General features: G+C 36.2%; 2 protein-coding genes across 2 annotated transcripts; both read right to left on the bottom strand.

Annotated features, from left to right (window-relative positions):
- LOC131009612 (uncharacterized) lies at positions 1–951 on the bottom strand. The gene is made up of 2 exons (XM_057937027.1): positions 430–951; positions 1–354 (listed from the first exon to the last, which is right to left on the bottom strand). Exons 1-2 carry the CDS (start codon positions 949–951, stop codon positions 1–3), a joined length of 876 nt encoding a protein of 291 aa, XP_057793010.1.
- Positions 952–11,006: 10,055 nt separating this feature from the next.
- Positions 11,007–12,092, bottom strand: LOC131011704 (extensin-3-like). The gene is made up of 2 exons (XM_057939501.1): positions 11,387–12,092; positions 11,007–11,264 (listed from the first exon to the last, which is right to left on the bottom strand). The coding sequence occupies exon 1, from the start codon at positions 11,984–11,986 to the stop codon at positions 11,399–11,401; it is 588 nt and encodes a 195-aa protein (XP_057795484.1). The 5' UTR covers positions 11,987–12,092; the 3' UTR covers positions 11,007–11,264; positions 11,387–11,398.
- Positions 12,093–20,836: the final 8,744 nt, after the last annotated feature.

Here is a 20,836-nt window from a genome sequence, read left to right as displayed (position 1 = left end):
CTACACTACCAAATAACAATCGTCTACGACGGCACACAAGTCAAGTTCGCCTAAGTCGAGGGGCACAGACTTTGTTTCCGTCACGTGGGCTTGATGGTGACCATTGTGCTTGTCTTTCTTCGGTTTGCGACAATCTTTTGCCATGTGACCGGGTTTGCCGCAGTTGAAGCAATCTCCTTTGATCCTCTTCTGACCTTTTGAGTCTGGATGTTTGCCTTTGAACTTGCGTTTCTTCTTGTTGCTAGACTCGGCTAGATTTGCTTTTGCCTCAATGGAAGTTTTGTTCGTCTTGTTTTCGGAGATTCTATTGTCTTCTTCGATTCTCAAGCGAACGATCAAGTCTTCAAGTCCCATCTCCTTGCGTTTGTGCTTGAGATAGTTCTTGAAGTCCTTCCAATGTGGTGGTAATTTCTCTATCACCGCGGCCACCTGAAAAGATTCAGACAATTCCATATCTTCGGCAAGAATGTCGTGCAGGATCAGTTGAAATTCTTGCACTTGCTCCACAACGGTTTTGCTATCAACCATTTTGAAGTCTAGAAAACGACCGACTATGAACTTCTTCAAGCCGGCATCTTCTGCCTTGTACTTCGTCTCCAAGGAGTCCCATAGTTCCTTGGACGTCTTGGCGCTAGAGTAGACATTATAGAGAGTGTTGTCTAGCCCATTCAGAATATAGTTGCGACACAAAAAGTCGCTATGATGCCATGCATCATATGCTATCCGCAGTTGCGAATCAGTCTCGTCTTCCCCCACAGTTGGAGGAGATTCATTCACAAAACGAGCCATATTCAATGTAGTAAGATAAAACAGCATCTTAGACTGCCAACGTTTAAATTCAGAACCTGCGAATTTTTCCGGCTTTTCGGCAGCAGCAGGTGCTGGAGCATGTGGAACGTTGGTCGGAACTGGTGGAGCATTGTTGTTGTTGGTGTTGCTTCCTGTCGCCATCTTTCCACACTAATTTTGCCTTACGATTGTTATTTGGTAGTGTAGAAAATAGAATGACGATAAATGAAAGGATGCAGAACCGAGGCGAGAATAAATTCTCTCTCCGTAAGGCAAAATTACTTCCGCTCTGTGCTCGCGGATCTACAGTAATTGCCCCCAAGATACAACGGTTTCGGGATGATAGACGAGTCCTTAGCACTAGGAGTTCGCTATCCGGTCGAACGGCTTGATACTCGGGACTGAGTATGTAAACTAAACTAATATGACAAATTGATTATCTGAATTCGTTTGTGTGTTTAATCTCATTCTGGAGGGCCCTATTTATAGTAGTCCAGGGGTTTCCTTGAACTGACGTGACCGTTTGGCCAAACAGGAGGTCCGAACCGATGTGTCTCTTCGGTCTTGAACCGCCACCACGTGCCCTGTTTGGGCAAACAGATCCGAACCATCGTGTCTCTTCGGTCCTCAACCGCTGCCACGTCCGTTTGGGCAAACATGTGGTCCGAACCATCGTGTCTCTTCGGTCCTCAACCGCTGCCACGTCCGTTTGGGCAAACAGGTGGTCCGAACCATGGATATCTTTGGGCATTAATTACTCATTCAATTCTTAATAGATTTGAACAAGTAAATATACCAAATTAATCTACTCAAAATGTAGATTCCAAATATACCATTTAATTCCATTAATTACAAAGTAATTATGGACTAATAAAGCCATTTATTCCAACATCAAAGATTATAAATACACATAAGGTTGATTATACGAAATAACACAAATTTTGCCAAAATTTGCGATTCTCATACAACTTTTAAAACATTGCCCTCATAACACCATCTTTTCATTCATTTATTTTTTTTTCAATTACAATATCTATCTTTAGTAATTTTTTGTTCGTTGTGTACGATGTGATTTTATTACTGAAAGAATTAGAAATTTTATAATTAATTGCTACGTTTTAAGAGCCATATAAGAAAAATTAGATAAATTAATGTTGTGTTATTTCCAAATAATATACTAAATTTCCACGGAAATAATCGTTCTTAGAGAATGACAATAGCGTTATTTCACAACCGTTAGTCAATAAAATTGATTGACAATAATCGAAAGTTAAGGAAATTCAACAATTATATATATAATCTTTTTTTTTTTCACGAGTATTTGTCACGCAATAGGTCCACGTCTAAGTAGGAGAAGTCCATGCATTCACCGACTACGTTTAATCAAACAAACTATATATTCAACATCCAATTAATTAATATTGATAATGACTAATATTGTTCGCTTTGTTACTTTAGATACAACAAGTCTTTTTAGCTACATTTCAATGTCTCGTCGCTAATCGGAAATCTTGTAAGCTTAGTAGTATTCAAATCTAACTTCAGCAAATCACGCTTCTCCAATCACATAACGGTTCCAACATCACATCACTCCATATTGAGAGATCGTATAAAGGAATAATTTGAGAGCCACAATTATGTTATTATATGTTAGAAATGGATATTGGGCTCATTCCTCCCTTAAAGGCCTAATAAGGAGAGGGTTGCCTCACCATATAAAGTGGCTCATGCCACTATCTCCAATTCAACGTGGGACACTTCAATACACCCCCCGCACGCGCAGCGTGGACTTATCCCAAACGCCATCTGTTGACAACGATATTGGGGGTGGCTCATGCCACTATCTCCAATTCAATGTGGGACACTTCAATACACCCACCGCACGCGCAGCGTGGACTTATCCCAAACGCCATCTGTTGACAACGATATTGGGGGCCCATCATTGGATTGGGTTGGCTCTGATACCATGTTAGAAATGGATATTGGGTGTTACAAATGGATATTAGGCCCATTCCTCCCTTAAAAGGCCTTATAAGGAAGAGGGTTGCCTCACCATATAAAGTGGCTCATGCCACTATCTCCAATCCAATGTGAGACACTTCAACACACCCCCGCACGCGCAGCGTGGACTTATCCCAAACGTCATCCGTTGACAACGATATTGGGGGGACCCATCATTGGATTGAGTTGGCTCTGATACCATGTTACAAATGGATATTGGGCCCATTCCTCCCTTAAAAAACCTTATAAGGGAGAGGGTTGCCTCACCATATAAAGTGGCTCATGTCACTATCTCCAATCCAATGTAGGACACTTCAACATTATATATACATCATGTATCATATGTTATTATAATTGTATTTGTATTTCTAAAAATGATATGGGTTATTGTATATAATAGGAGTAGAACTCATTTTCTATTTACGCCATATTTTTAAATCTTAATATTATCTCTGTCCATTTTAAATGTCTTAATTAAAACTATAAAATTGAAATATTTGAAGTGAGATTGAGGGAGTATAAAAAAATTACATTTATTTATTTTCCGTAAAATTGCAGTAGTAAAACAGAACTGGTCCAAAATTAAACACCTTGTCAGTCGGATTTAATACAAATTTGTGAATATTGAAAATTCTACCATCTGAGTGGTCCTTCACTGTACGAGTGGATATGAATTAATTGAGAGGTGATATTTCTTTTTAACGTGTCACAAAATTTCCCCCTACTTTCGAGAATTGACTCATTAATAAAAGTACATGTGAAGGTTATTCTTTTGCTTACTCAAAAAAAAAGACAAGTGTATTTATACAAAACCGTAACTGTCTGTAAATCTATAATAATGGTTACTCGAAATTAGTTTTTACTCCTAATTTAAAATTTTTATTTTTAAATATATAATTTTTTATTTTTATCACAAATTTATTCGATGGCCGATTTTTCTTATGTCGGCGCCGAAAATGATATGATGGCAGCCGGAACTGACACAGTAGCAGCTGGAAATGACACTTAGATTTTTTTGTTCTCACTGTAAAATTAAAAAAGGGTTAATATCCGGAAAATACACGAACTTTCACAAAATTTGCAAATTGCACATGACCTTCAAAAATAACCTCATAATACATCACATTTTAATTTTGTTGCAAATTGCACACGGCGAAAATTCCGACAGCTCTTAAGTTTGACCGACGATGACATGGACAGCCACGTGGATTTTTTTACACACTGGCAAGCCACGTGGGCAAAACGACGTCGTTTTGATATTTTGAAGAATTTAAAAAAGAAAAAAAGAAATCCTTGCTTTTTCGGCGAGCCATTCCACTGCCTTCTTCCTGCTCTAGGCGGTCCGCCGCGCCGCTGTCAGCATTTCCAGAATCCGGCGAGCCATCACCGGCCTCCCCTTCCGATTCAAAGGTTGAGCAACGTGACTCCGCCCCTTCGAAACACAACCACAACCACCGCAACCACCGTTTTCCCTCACCTCCACCATAACCACCACTACAAAAATTCCACCACCATCATTTTGCCAAAGAAAATCAAAGACCAAAACTTACCGCCGCGGCGCAGATGTAGAGGTTGGTTGTTGCGACGTCGATTGCACGGGGCGGTGGAGTCGCTGGCGAAGATCTAGGGCTCGGTGGGGGATTTGGGGGTTTTGTAAACTTGGTAGATCTATGGTGAACTGAGAAGTTCGTGGCGTGGTGGTGGAAGGCGACAGCTGGAGATAAGGCCGCGATGTGCTGCTGGCCTGAATGGTGGTGGCGGAACCCGGTGGAGGCTGTCGGCATTTTACTGATGGAAAAGGACGGCGTTCGCTATTATTTTCACCACGCCGCAAGTATACGGTGTAGTTGCAATAAGTGGAAGCAAGGTCGTATCCCACAAGGATTGGTGAATTCAAACTTCTAAATACTATTAATAAGTTGTTTTCAATCTATTAAGACAACCAAAATTCAAGAGGTGTTGAGAACTAAAACAAAGCTAAATTAAAGCAAGTAAACTAAAATAACAACAAAATGATTTTAGTTAATAAATTGGGGAATGACTTGAAGGAAAGTTATCCTAGGGACTAGATTTCGATGGATCGTAATGAACTTCAATCTAAATCAATATTAATCTTAATATGGCCTACTTATCTAGGGCGATCTCCCCACTAGTTTTAGCCCCCTCCCGGACGACTAAAACAGTAGATTACGGGTCATAATTGCCGTCCCCGGTCAATTTCTAACCTATAACTCCCAAGAGCACAAAAGATCAACAAGCCCTCACCCAACTCTCAACCTCCCGGTTTATTCAGATGGTATGTTTCAAGCTCCTAATCTATTGTAATTATCCTCTCCCGATTCAAATCACAAATTAGAAATGCACAAAAGGTGGCCAACCAATCATACAAGAGATAAATCTAGGGCTTGAAAAGATAACAATAAGCACAATCAAAATATAAATATTAAACAAAGAAATCAATCCATTACAAATCCATCTAATCTAATCCCTAAGATAAGGGATTTTAGCCAAGCATATTCATAATAAAAACAAATCCCAAGTCATAAGAAAACATAAATAAAGATATAGAGAGATAGAGATTCATAGACAAATCCTATAATCTTGATCTTCAATCATGTAGTCTTGATGAGCTCATTTCCAAGTCTTCCCCTTCTTTCTTTGATTTTGGTGTTGTTCTTGTGTGTGGAAGAGAGAAAAATGGTAGAGAATGGAGGCTAGGGTTTGGAATTGGAGTGTTGGGGAAGATGAAAATGTGTGGGAATGATGAATGATGTGAGGAATGGGGGAAAATGGGGTTTTAGAGCTCAAAATCACGTCTGGGGCCCACTTGGGGGGAGCCCCGCCCTTTTCCCGCGGTCACGGCCCGCGTCCGCGGCCTTCAAACGTGGGGGATGCTCAGGGGACCCGCGGTCCCACCCCGCGGCCGCGGGTGGTGACCGCGGGGTACTGGGCGTTTTGCGCAGTCCGCTCGTTTTGCTCCGTTCTCCCTCGTCCGGATTCGGATTTGGTCACCGTTTGCGCTCACGGATTCCTCTCGAGACGTAATTCAATCTCATATCTTCAAAATCCTCCAATTAATCCTTGATTTTTCCTGAAATTACTCCAAAACTACACCAAGACATCAAATCTTCATAAAACTCAACATTATGGTACAAACACGCATTGGCAAGCAAAATATGAAAGGGAAATGACAACAAATCATGTGGAATTGAGGTACGAAAACCATGTTCGTCACGGCAGTGTGGAAATAGCAGCGCAGCGACGACGTCTGCAAATTGGAGGTGACACGGTTGCTGAATAGAGAAGGGGCCGGAGGAGCGCGCGTCTTGTGGCGAGGAGGGCGGCCGGCGACGAACTGGAGTGGTGGTGGTGAACTGAGGCAGGCGGCTAGTGCAAGGGATGAGGGAGACGCTGGATTAGGGCTCAATTTTGATTTTCCGAATTTTTCCTTTAAAAAAAAAATTATACTCATTCAAAACGACGTCGTTTTGAATGTCGGTGAGTCCACGTCTTTGAAAATTCCAATGCCACGTCAACACCGATCAAGGTGGTGTGTGTGCAATTTGCAACAAAATTAAAAGGTGATGTATTCTGAGGCTATTTTTGAAGGTCATGTGCAATTTGCAAATTTTGTGAAAGTTCGTGTATTTTTCGGCTATTAACCCATTAAAAAATATATATTAAAAAATCCCCCTTCTTTTTCCCCCCACCCCAAACCCTAATTCCCCTCTCCCCACCCGCCGCCTGCGCCCACCACCGCCACCGGCGCCTGCGATTGAGCTTGGGCCCCCACCAATTCCTCTTGCGCAGATTCCGCGACATACAGAGAAGAAAAACAACGGCGACCACAACCCGCGGTTGAAGGTCTCGATACCTAGTTTCTCGCACGCAGAACATCTAAAGAGCTCGATCTCGACGAGGGGAAGAGGAAGAAGGCGAGCCACGAGAGTGTGGCACGGAGGAGAGTATGCTAGCAGAAGCCAGGAGGCCGAGGAATTTTTCTAGAGTTGTTAGGGATTGGTCGAGCTCGGTGTCAGGGTGGAGCAAGAGAGGGGCTCAGGCGACGCCATGAAAGTACAGGCGGCGAGGCTACATTGGCGGATCGCGCCCTAGCCGCAAACGAAACCGACTACTTCATCCCCATTCTTCTCTCTCTTTGGTCTCTCCCAGACCACCGACGACTTCATCCCCTTTCTTCCTACAAAACCCTAGATCCCCAAATTCACGGCTCCTCTACTCCTTATTTGATTTTCGGCGACTGTGGAGAAACCACAGCCACCGCCGCACGCTCAAGTCAGTTTGAGGATTCGTGCCCCATTTCGGTGGCACTTTTGGGGGCGGACGAGGGCAGGCGGCGTCAGGTGGGGGGAGGGAAAATTAGGGTTTGGGAGTGGGGGAGGTTGGGGAAGATGATGATGTGGGTTTTTTTTTTTTTAATTTTTTTTCCATATGTCAAAGATATGCCTAGGTGTCAATTCTGGCTGCCACCGTATCAATTTCGGCTGCCACCGTATCATTTCCAACGCCGGCGTAAGAAAAAATTAGTTGTCGGACAAATTCAAGATAAAAACGAAAGGTTATGTATTTAAAAGTAGAGTTTTTAAATTAGAGCAAAAACCAATTCCAGGTAAACGTTATGGATTTACACGCAATTACCCCTTATACAAAACTTACATGAATTATTGTTTTGGAGGGCCAAGGATCCGTACGATTAATGTACGTGTTAGGGTTGTAAATTAATTAATATTTTTGCTCGATTTAGTGTTTAATTTAAAATCTTGATTTTCATATTTGAAATTATTTTATTTGAATTTAAATACAATTATTCGTTTGATTTGATTAATATTTAAAAACAAATATGCATGAAATATGATATCTGATTCAATATTCATAAATATTTGAAAATACAGTGATATATGGTCATTATTTTACTAGCAATTAAAATTGCAATTAATACAGTGTAATTGTAGCACAAATAGCAAATGAGTATCGTTATCCACAGGTTTGACAAGTGAAATACAATGAATAATACAACACTACTACCTACTCAATATCTAGGCAAACACACATATAATATGGTGAAGATCTAAAATTAGACTCAAGTAATAGAATAAATGAAATCAGATTTTATAAAAGTCAAAGAATAAAAAAAATATGGCGAACATCTAAAACTAAACTCAAGTAATAGAAATAAATGAAACCAGATAATAAAAATCTAAGAATAAAAAGATTGTTTTTAGGGAATGCAATCACATCACGTTTATTAATTCTACATAATCAACCTATTGATCCAAATTACTAGGTTAATCTAGTACTCGTGAGAGATCACATAAATAATCACACTCTTGATAGAGCAATATATGATAATTGATTAGTAAATTCTCTATCTCTGCTAAGTATCAAGAAAATTTACTAACTCCAAAAAACACATAGAAATAGCTTTCTATAATTCACATATCTACACTATATCTCAAGGTTAAAATCATATTACACATTCTTGATCAGCTAAACAATTATCTCCGCTAGTTCTCAAATTGAATAACTAAATAAGCAAATTATTGGCCATATAATTTACAATAAACAAGCACCAGGAATGGTAAATCAGAAACTGAAAGTCAAAATGGCATCAATAAATCAATCATATAAATTCACTTAACTACATACAAATCTCAGAATCATAAAAGAAAACTAGTCAAATATAATTAAATAAATAGAAGATAAAATAAAAGAAAAACAATTGACTTAAATAAAACTGATAAAAACCGAAAAGAATTCAGGATGAGTAGATCTTGCATCTTCAATCATTGCACAAAATAAATCTAAGCTATGAAAACTAAGAGAATAATAAATTTTAAAGCTAGGATATTAAAAATGTTGTAAAAGGGTGTCTAATAAGACAACAACATGACCTATATATAGACACAGGGAAAAAACACTGAACAAAACTCGAAAATACAAATAAAAACGTGTATATGACCAATTTTTAGAGGTTTTCCGACACGCCCATGGCCGCGGGCGTGACTACGGGGCATCTGATGCTTCGCGCAATATTTTTTTTATTATATCTCCTTCGTTTGAATTTTAATTTGCGATTCATTTGCACCCACGAACTCGTATCGAGATGTTCTACAACTTTCATTCAGACCATATTTCTTAATTCAACTTCAATATTTATGTAAATTTTACCATATTTTTAATAAGATAAAACAATTCAAGTACAAACAACTTATCAAACACTCAATTCCCGACAAAATTAACATCATACGAACATTAAAACTATAGAAAAGTGAGTATTATCAAAATATATACTCCCTCCGTCTCAGTAGTAGTGTCCCACTTTTCTTTTTGGCACGTCCCAATACAAGCTAGTGTCTCATTTTCTTTTTGGCAATATATTCTCTCTCTATATTTAATATTTAAATAATTTCTACCAACCACTTTATCTGCTTTTTTTAATTTTTTCAGTGCATTAATTTTAACAGCGAATGCATTAATTTTTACAGTGGATGCATTAGATTTGATGGTTCTCTCGTTCTCACAAATAATGTAGTTCTCTCTAGAACCACACCCTATATATATATATATATATATATATATATATATAAATATAAATTATGACATTATAAAATAAAGAAACATAATAAAGAATTTTGACATTGTATAATAATTAATAATTAAAAAAAATGCAAAAAAACATAATGTACACACATAATGAGAAATTATTGGTATTCAAAAAGTAAGACTTCATAATTTGTAACATCAAAATTTTAAATTGAAATCACTACCACAAACCACACATCAGCATGACAGTTGAAAACTAATCAAATAAATTTGTACTCGATTCAATATTCAAATTTTTAATATTTGTGTTCGACAAGTAACTGAATCAAATTCGAATACAAATATTCAATTTGATTCGATTAGTATTCGAATACAAATACAACTGTTTTACAATAGCTCCGAGAAAATGTAACACTTCATTCGTCCACCAATTCATGATTTTTTTTAAGGTATGTCCATAAAAATTCATTCCATTTTTTATAAGTTTGTCCCACACGACACAACCTTCTAATTTTAATCCTCAAAATTACTCCTTAATATTAATATTTATTAATATTGTTAAGAATTGACGTACGTAAGATTCATATCATTATAAAATAAAAGAGTAGTTGAAAAGTCTTGCGTATGATCCCAATCTAGAAAGCGATTATTGTTTCACATTAACCTTTTCTTTTCTTTTCTTTTTTTGCCTTGTTTCATGAGAACTGTAATTTCATTTGATTGTCTGATCTATTTTTGCACATTTTTAGGTTGAAATAGTTTACTAAGTAAAATTTGGATTATCGAACATTAAAGAGAGAGTGATAAATTACAATTCGATTAATAATTTGTTTTTCGACTAATAAATAGAAAGTTTAAATAATTTAATCTGCGTAAATATGAATGTGGGTGAATTGTAACCATTGAATAAATCATGACTGAATTAACATGCGTTTTGACAGCTGCAACGGGTATGCTTACGCAATCTTGAATTTTATCTTCTATTAAATTTAATTTTTTAGTATTTACGACCCAATGTATCGAGATATTAATGCGACAAAATATAATCCAACGTGGCAAAAGCTCATAGTTGTGGACGGCGGCAATTAGTACGAGTGTTATTTAATTCTCAAAGAATTATTAATTAATTATGAGCATATTAGAGTTTCATAATATTCATTTTAATTTTTAATTATAATTTTTTAATTCTAATTAAAATTTAGTAATTGATTTAAATAACTTTAATTAAAAATATGAATTCGTTGTAAAAATATATTTGTAGTATTACTCGATATCCTATAGTCCAGAATCAATGTTTACTTTGAGTCTTTGAGTGATAAGATAGATAGATAAAAGCAATCTAAACCAATTTTACCATTTACTTTGATGATGGTTAATTTTTAAATTATATGACTATCTTATCCTTCAAATATTCGATCCTATGTCTCATCAATTCATCCTACCACTCGAAGTTCCTTAAATATACTGTGAATTCAATGTGAAAATTGATGAATTCAAATGAATTATTATAATCATGTGTCCCTTGTGTAAATTAAGATCCTACATTGATGTAATTTATAGCATTAATAATTTCAATAATAATTAATTATGAAGTATCAGAATCAAAATAATTAAATGCATAAATAAAAGGTAATTAAGATACTGTAAGTAGGAAATGATGGCAATTAAAAATATACTATTTATTTAAGAATAATGATCACGAAGAACATATTACAACAACAAAACCTCGCACAAAATAAACACACCACGTAACAGAAACACGTAAAACCATGCATGTTCCCATGCAACACTAGACATGGATTAAATGTGTCCCTTATTTTCACAAATTTTATAGTATAACATATGCAAGTAAAAATCCAACGTATCTAGCTCCATCACAATCTTCCTGGGCTGCGTTTATGATCTCTTAATTCCTGCATGCAAAGATCGATGTTTACGCATCAGTCAAATTAAATACTAACTATTAAGGCTATGTAAAACTAGATTCATTTTCATGTAGAATAGAATCAAATTTCATAATTACTAGCAATATTACCTTTTCCTCTCACTAGTAATGAGGTGGTGGGGGAGACTTATACTTGTAAACTGGTGGTGGTGGTGGAGGTGATTTGTATTTGTAAACTGGTGGTGGCGGTGGTGGTGGAGACTTGTAAATGTATGGTTTCGTCGGAGGTGGAGGGGGAGGAGGTGATTTGTATACGTAGGGTTTCTTTGGTGGTGGTGGAGGTGGTGGCGATTTATATTCATAATGCTTCTTAGGAGGCGGTGGTGGTGGTGGTGATTTGTACTCGTAATGCTTCTTAGGAGGAGGTGGTGGTGGTGGTGATTTGTAGAAGTATGGTTTCTTAGGAGGTGGTGGCGGAGGAGGTGATTTGTATACGTAGGGTTTCTTTGGCGGTGGTGGAGGTGGTGGTGATTTGTACTCGTAGTGTTTTTTAGGAGGCGGTGGAGGAGGAGGAGATTTGTAGACGTAGGGTTTCTCCGGAGGCGGTGGCGAGTACTTCTTCACAGGTGGCGGTGGAGAAGCATACTTATAATCGGCTGTGGTTTGGGAAGGGAAACTAATCAGAGACACTAATACCACTAAAAGAGTGGTAGCTAGTGAGAGAATTGAACCCTTCTCTCTCTTCTCCATCTTTGCCTTGCAATGAAATTTAAGTTGGCGTCCACCTCTTTAAATAGTTTTAGATTTTACCTCTACAATTCAATATTGAGGTTACCCTACGTGAATAAGATATCATAATTTTTTTCAACATTCGGAAAAAGATATACAATCCAAACCAGAGAAAAGTTCTAGGGTTTTTTTTAACACACGTCAAATTCAAGCGGCAACTTAATTTGTCAAAATTAATTAACATTAATGGAAAATGTTGGGGTACGTAGATCTTGATTAATAGGGCAGAAGTTTCTATACAGTACCCGATTCTCAACTACTCTAGAATGGTTCAAAAGTCTTTTTGTTTCAATTTGTTATGCATAAAAAATGGAGTATAATCTTTTCTTTAATTGAGGCTCAACTTGAATTCACCGACGTAATGAAAAAGTCAATATAAGTTAAATATTAAATTACTTAAGTTCGCGTAGGGAGCTGCTTAATTCAGTTGATAAAAGCTGTGGATTTTAGAATTTGATTAATTTAGTAATTAATCATATTTATATAATTCAATAATTATATGCGCTCAACTAGTTTATTCGGTAAATATTCGGACATGTTGTATAATTTTTCGGACAGCTCCTTATTCCTTGGGAAATGGATAATTTTATACTGAAGAAAGGGTGGTATAATTTTATACCACTTTATAAGGAGTGAATAAACACCCTTCAAAAAATAAGGAGTGGATAAATATATAAATTATCCTTCAAACCAAACAAGATATTTAATGTATCCCCACTTTAAGTGATAAATTTATACCTCATTATATTATCCCTCCAGGGATAACAAGCAAACACACCCCCTTGAGAGAGAGCGAGAGGGTTGTATTGATATTTCATCAATTTCTACAAATGTTGTATTTTGTTGGACAAAAGTTTTTCCTATTTGGAATAAAGGATACAATTTTCATTATCAAAAAAAAAAAAAAAATGTTTGACGTACGATAAGAAAAGAAAAAAAAAAGTACTCGTACATAGTACTCCCTCCTTCTCACGAATCTTGACACGATTGGTTTTGGCACGGGAATTAAAGAGTTGTAGATTAGTTTTTTAAGTGTAGTTAATAAAGTATAAAGTGATAAAGTATGATAGAGAATGTAATAAAAGTGATAAAGTATGAGAGAGAATGTAATAAAAGTGATAAAGTATGAGAGAGAATGTAATAATTATTACCTTATTTGGAAATTAAATGTGTCAAGATTCGTGGAACGGCCCAAAAAAGAATAGGTGAAAAGATTCGTGGGACACAGAGAGTAATATATTTCTTTTGAAATTAAGAGAAGAATATTAAACGGTTGAAATAAAGTCTTGCTTTTAATTAATTCATTTAGAAATAAAGGCCCATGATCCAATCATTGATCAACTGCTGCTAGCTACCTTTCAATTGCTTCTTCTTTTCCCATCTAGAATCAAATATACCTACACTACTTTTATTTGTTTATATAGTATACAACATAATGCATGTTAAATAATAATAATAATAATAATAATAATAATAATATTCATTTATGGATGAAAAGTGCCAAACTCGATTTTGTTACATCTGCGTACATCTACAGACTACTACGTACTCTCCATTCTAATTTTTTAAGATAGTAAAATTATAATGTAAAGTCATCAAAGTCCATATTTATGTAATATAAAATGATTATTTAGAAAAAGAAACAAAAAAAAAATTAATTGAGACAATTTGAAATGAAATACAAATCAACTCAAATAGATGAAGGGAATAGCAGTTATATATCCAAACTAGTCTTAAAATATACTCCCTCCGTCCACTAATTCAAGGCCTTCTTTCCTTTTTGGGACGTCCACCAACTCAAGGCCTATCCATTTTTAGTAAGTTTTTATTTATATTTAATTGGTGGGTCCCAAAACAATACACTTTTTCTCCACTCAACTAATAAACAATACATTAATTGTGGGTCCCTTTCTCCACTCAACTAATAAAAATACATTTTTTCTTAAAACCCGTGTTTTGCTCCTTAGGTCATGAATTAGTGGACGGAGGGAGTATATTCCTTCTGTCACATAAAAACATGTATAATATGAAACAATATGCATGAATTTTATAAGAAATCATGTAAAGTGTATATAGTTTGAGTGAAGAAATTGTCTCATATTTATTGTGATGTGTAGAGGGAGAATTATTACTGTAAATAGACTAGACATATTTTCATGGGAGGAATGAAAAATGAAAATTATGCATTTTTTATACGAGGGGATGGTATTTAAAATAAAATATAATTTGATCAAACTAGTTAATATTGTGAAAAGGTGAAAATATCAACTATGATATGGGAAGATAATATTAACAAAGAAGTTTTTTTATTACTATTAAAACGTACTTGTACTGCCGGTGACTATGAAGTCAACAATGAATACTTTATCTCAGTAGAATAATGCAATTGGCAAAAGGACCAGTCAATTCACGTACCCTTATTTTCTGACATGTAATTTAATGCTTTGTAATTATTTAATTTATTTCACTATATATGGTATATACTTTTTCCTTTTTAATTCTTTAAATCATCTAGATTTACACAGCGTGAATTTTCTCAATCTTTTCTATCGGTCACAACTGCGGCAAGAATTATCCGGCAAAGATTCATTTATTTTATGAAACAATAGGGCCGAATGACCCTATTCAACATACAACATCAAATTTTATTCACCATTTGAAAAAACATAAATTTTGACCATTTTTTGTATGTGATGACTATTCTACCCTTCTCTCTCTCCTCTCTCTTTCTCATTTCCCTCTCTCTCTCCAGCGGCTCCTCTCTCTTTCTCATCTCCCTCTCTCTGCTCCAGCGGCTCCTCTCTCTTTCTCATCTCCCTCTCTCTCTATCTCTCCAGCGGCTGCGCGGCAGCGGCGTCGAGCTTGGAGAATTCGTCGGAGCTCTCGCGGCGGTGGTGGAGGAGATCCTCCCTCTCTCTCTCTCTCTCTCTCCAGCGGCTGCCGCTCTCTCATCTCTCTTTCTCATCTCCCCCTCTCTCTCTCTCTACAGCGCGCAGCGTCGGCAGATCTGGTCTGATGAGGCGGCGGCAGTGGATCTGATATGATCGTTGCGCCGCCTCTTCCATCGGCAGATCTGATCTCCGCCTCCTTCGATTTCAGCCATGGCAGATCTGATCTGATCTGTGTGCTGCACGTATGGCACTTATGACACTATTAGTGCCATAAGTGCCGTAAGTGCACACTTCCCCCTAGGGTTTAGATATTCCATTTAGGGTTTAGATTATCCATTTGAGGTTTAGATGTTCCATTTAGGGTTTAGATGTTCCATTTAGGGTTTAAATGATGTTATTATTTCTGTATTTGTGCTGCACGTATGGCAATTATGGCACTATTAGTGCCATAAGTGCCCAAAATGATTATTTTACTTGGTTTTATTTTGGATTTCCGTTGGCACTTATGGCACTATTAGTGCCATAAGTGCCAATGGAAATCCAAAATAAAACCAAAGTAAAATCTTGGCACTTATAGCACTAATAGTGCCATAAGTGCCTAACCCGACCCGGCACGCGACCCGCGTGCTTGATCCTACCCGGTCCGCCTCATTAAGGGTAAAAACGTCCAAATCAATAAAAATGGCCAAAATTTGTGATTTTTCAATGTGTGGCCATAAATTGTGTTTTATGCTTCATTTTGGTTACTTCAAAAATTTACTCTTATTTTATTATATTGTTAATCATAATTTATGAACTAAAAGTAATAAGTATATGGAAAGATTAAATAACCTTAAGATGCGAGAATTGCATTATATATAGAGAAAGATTCTGAAATTGCTACATGTCCTAGTGTTGCCACGGGGTCGAAAACCGTCGGTTTCGGGCCCGAACCGGCGGTTCTGGGCCGGAAAAATGTTGAACTTGAATCGGCCCGACTGTTAGGTGGAAGGACCGGTTTTCGGGCCCTGAATCGCCGGTTTTGGGCCGGGTCAAAAACCACCGGTTTTCGGGCATTTTTCCTTTTAAAAAAAATTGTATTCTTTTTATGAAATTAAATGATTTGTGATGAAATTTCAAAATTTTTACTCAACTTAAAATATAAAATAAAAACATGTGTTGAAAATATAAACTTATAATATTTTTTATGTCATATTTTTAAATTAAATGACTTATGTTGAAAATTTATAAACATGACAATTAATATATTTTTTAAATAATATTTGTTTATGTCATCTTAAGTACTCCCTCCGTCTCACTCCAATAGGCTCACTTCATTTGGTCACAGAGATTTAGAAAACTTACTTTTTAGTAGGAAAGTGGTGTGGTCCACACCAATTAAATACAATATTTTTACCCAAAAAGGAAAATTAGCCTATTGGAGTGGGACATCCCAAAAAGGAAAATGGGACGGAGGGTGTAATACTTATGTCATCTCAATTAATATCATGTCATTTTTTTAAATTTATAACAAGTTATAAACTTATAAAGTTGACAATCAAAATATTTTTTAAATTAAATGACTTATGTAGAAAATTAAAATACAATAAAAGAAAAATAATGCTGACACATTGACAATCAAAATAATGCATAAAAATTGATATCTTTATTGAATTTATTCTATGTACAAAAAAAATATTACAAGGATACAAATTACAATCTTCAAAATTGAATGAGTAAACTAACTAATACTAACTAAATAACTAATTCATTATAATAATTCCGAAAGAAAGTTGTCTAAAAGGGGGGAAAATAATAATAATTAAGGGCTTGAGCTCAATTTTAATATAAATATTAAAATTGAGTGGCCTACGTATCTTCATTGAATAATGAAGAATCAAAGCCCACGTAGTTCTCTTACCTTAACTTACCTAATCGTAGTCCTCATCGGCCTTGGATCGTTCGGACTCGGTGAATTCATCGTTTGGGCTCTCGTCGGCTTGATCCCATTAGTTCTTTTGAGCTCGCAACTCGGCTTTGGACTAATCATCAAGCAACATGGTGGCCTCCATGTTTCGAGGATCCATGTTGCTTCTTCTTTCGTCCAAGACAAGCCCACCAACGCTAAATGCTTGCTCGACGGAGACCGTGGAGGCCGGGACCGCAAAGAACTCCTTGGCCATAGTGGCGAGTATGGGATATTCCCTCTCGTGCGTGGACCACCATCTCAAGACGTCCAATTGTTGACCACCTACATTTTTTAAAACAAATATACTAGACAAATATATATCTAACTCGTTAGTAGTATAGCTCCTTTGTGTGTGCATAAATGAATCAGCGGCTTGAGCCCATTCGTTTTGATCAAAACTACTTCCTAAGGTGGAGGAGCCATATTGACCTTGTGAACTACTAGTACCACTTTAAGAGTATGAGGGGTTTGCATGCATATATTTTTGTTCATAGTCATTAAATAAGGTCATAATTGTGTTATCTATTCTAAGTTTAATATCATCTAATGGCGGGAAGGTACCATGCTAGCACTTCATTATTTTTTAATCTTGACTCATAAATATCCCTAAATGTACCATAATAAATTTCTAACATGCGATAAACACCGGCAATTTTCATTGTAGGATCTAAAATCTTAGCAACTAAAAAACATCGGGAATTTCAAGAAAATATTTAAGCCACTTAAGGATCATTTGATATGATACATCCTTCAAATCAGTGTTTTATAACAATCATTTAAAGCAATACTAATATACATGCAATGTTCTAATTAAAACTTTAATACTAGTACAATAATAAACACCGGATAAATTCATAGTAGCATTTTGAAAAACTTTTAAAAGTTGAAATAAACTATCACATCTTTTCCAATAAGAGGGCAATAAAAACAAGTTAGCCTCGGGAGTTGCTCTAAAAAAATCAAATAAATGATCAATATGTTCCATGGTAGATGCAAGCATGCCAAATATTGAATTCCAACGTGTAGAAACATCTTTAACAAAATTTGTATATCGAATTTTTTTAACATGACAATATTTTTGCCATTTTTTGCCAATACTGGCTTTTGTATGCAAAATATTAACGGCTTGTCTAATGGGATCAACAGCATCATTAATAAGAGAAAAAGCATCTTGTACACATCGATTTAAAATATGACAAATACATCGAGAATGAAAATACCTACCATTAAAAGAGGGTGAACATGCGGCAACTAACTCGGGAATGGAGGCGGTATTGGCGGATGCATTATCAAATCCAACAGAAAACATCTTATTTAACAAGTGGTACTCATTTGTGGATCAAATTTCCATAAAACATTATCTTGTCCTTGGAAATCTTCGGGATGTAGTTTGGTTTGAGTTGTATGGATTCCATACTCGACGGTATGCTTACTCTCCATGTGCCTTGCGAGGGTGCCATAACCCCCTCCCGCTTGCCATTGGTAAGTAGCGTTGCAATAGTTGCAATAGGCAGTGAACCTCTCGGGAGCATTTGGACCATCATTTGGTTTTTTAGGAACGGGTTCCCTCCTAAAATGTTTTGTGAAAATGTTAGAAGTGATTTACCCTTACCCTTACCCTTACCTCTAGAATGAGGGATTTCCTCCTCCACGTTGTGACGTGCTTGCTCGGCTTCCTCCTCCACCTCTTCCATATGCAAAGTACGTGCATAGGATTCATCCTCCTCTTCTTGAAGTTGTCTAGCATATGCTTCACCCGTCAAATCGGTAGCCTCCCGGCGTGCGCCGTAAGGTCCTCGTTCAACAGGCACTTTCCACCTACTCCTAGAGGATGATGACGGAATTTGAACATTTTGAGTAAAAGCAGGAGAAGTGGGAGTGCTATCAATATCTTCTTCGGGGTCGACATTGATAGACTTACCACGGTTACCACGACCATGAGACATGATAACAAATAAACAAGTAGAGAAGAGTATATAGATAATAGATGTTAGAAAATAATAAGCAAGAACAATAAAGTAAAGAAGCAAGTGAGTGTAGTGATAGTGTAATTGAAATATATAGTATAGTGTTTAGTACTTAGTAGTAGTACTAGTAGTAATATAATGTAAAGCAAGAACAATAAAGTAAAACAATTAAGCAAGAGAATAACAAAAGAATTATAGAGCAAGAGCAAGAGCAATTTAACAAGAACAATAGCACTTAAAGAATGGAGAAAAAATTAGGAGTAGAAGAGAAGAGAGTGTATGTAGAATTGTTATCACAATGGGGTGAGTTTGAAGGTGGAAGAAGGGGGGTATTTATAGATAAAACTGGGTGGGAGAAATTTGAATTTGAATTTGAAAAAAAAAATAGAATTTTCGGCTGAAACCGCTGGTTCGCCTCACCCTCCGTACCCCAATAGCCCTGTTGGTCAAGGCTAGCCCTGCACCCCTAGGCCTGCCGCCTGCTAACCTCGGCTGCCGCGCTGGAATCGACGGTTCAGGGTCGAACCGGCGGGCCAGGGTCAAAATATCGGTGAACCTAAACCGGCCCTTAACTTTTGGCGGTTCGACCCTGAACCGACCCGGTGGTCAACGGTCCGGGCTGGAACCGTTGACAACCGGACCGGTTCAGGGTCGAACCGCCAGTTCCAGTTGGCCTTTGGCAGCCCTAACATGTCCAGACACGTATAAAAACTCGCAATAAGTTGCGTTAGTATGAAGTGAGATATAGTAACACAGAAAGTAACAAGTATTGTATAAAAAAAACGTTCCATTATGTGAAATTAAGTAACAATAGGACTTACAAAAAGACACGATCTTCTAAAGACTTTATAACTTTCCAAAATCTCACTAAAGTGAAATATTGAAAGCTATATAACCCACTAAAGACTCTAACCTTCTAAGTGTGAAACCCAGTAAACACATTTAATCTCTTACAACATAAAACTTTAAATCAACAAATAAATAACTTACGAACTTACCTTGCTTTCGCCAACACAGAAAAGCAAAATAAAATAAAAGAACATATGTATGAACTCAACAATGTTCATTGAACTCACGAGCACTCGAGCAAAAAGCTATTCAATGTAAAAACTGTTGAACTTGACTTCTGGAAAAACTTCGCCTTATATAGATGTAAAAACATAGGCCCATTCTTCAAGTAGAGCTCGTCCATGATAAATTTGATAATCAATCTTGATGTCTATCATTTAATGAAAGAAGTCCATCACAAGTAAATCTATGTGGAAAACTCGAGTGCTGAGAAGAAGGGAATAATCCAACAAGAATTATACTTGAAAATAATTCTTTGTGCTTATCCGTAAGATTGCAAATTCTGAGCATGCTCTGAATCAGTTGTGTATCACCGCTTGTATCCCAGTATGTAACAACATCTATTCATGATGCCTACAAAAATGATAAATATAGATATAGAGTTTACCATACTAACATATTCTATTTAAAATGCTAAATGTGCTGAAAATTGAGAATGTGTGTAAATATATAAGCACAAATAAGTCAATAATTTTTATAAATAAATTAATGTAATTTTTACAAATAAGTCAATAATTTTTACGAGTAATTTATTTGTGTTCGAATCATGGAAGGAGTAAGATTTTCTCCAGATTAACTGGATACAGCTATTCATGAGTTATATGTTGATTAATTCGTTATTCTCATTTCTCACATAAAATATAAATGTCACTGGAACCACACCGCTAAAAATAACCCTTAGAGTATAAAATAAGAATAAATCTAGACCATTTATCTACTCATAATTTAACAATTGAGATTTAATTTTAGAGAAATCGTATGCAAATGTATGAAGTTACTATCTATGAATTCGTTGTGTAAATGTTTGAATTACGAAAATTAAATTTGTTTCCTATCTATGAGATTCAAACTCATGATCATGAATTCATCAAATAAAATGATGAATTAACCGTAGATCGTTGATGATCTAAGGGCTGAGAATGGTTCCTATTTTATA

This window comes from Salvia miltiorrhiza, chromosome 2 (assembly GCF_028751815.1).
Source record: "Salvia miltiorrhiza cultivar Shanhuang (shh) chromosome 2, IMPLAD_Smil_shh, whole genome shotgun sequence".
NCBI lineage: Eukaryota > Viridiplantae > Streptophyta > Magnoliopsida > Lamiales > Lamiaceae > Salvia > Salvia miltiorrhiza.
The sequence above is the reverse complement of the archived record's forward strand: the minus strand, read 5'-3'. Positions and strand labels throughout refer to the sequence as shown.

What these genes read in the sequence shown, in the direction of transcription:
- LOC131009612 (XM_057937027.1), bottom strand. Translation starts at nt 951, where the DNA reads ATGGCGACAGGAAGCAACACCAACAACAACAATGCTCCACCAGTTCCG. An exon ending in AATTGTCTGAATCTTTTCAG is followed by an intron (nt 355 to 429) that starts GTGGCCGCGGTG and finishes AAACGCAAGGAG; the next exon opens with ATGGGACTTGAAGACTTGAT.
- LOC131011704 (XM_057939501.1), bottom strand. Translation starts at nt 11,986, where the DNA reads ATGGAGAAGAGAGAGAAGGGTTCAATTCTCTCACTAGCTACCACTCTT.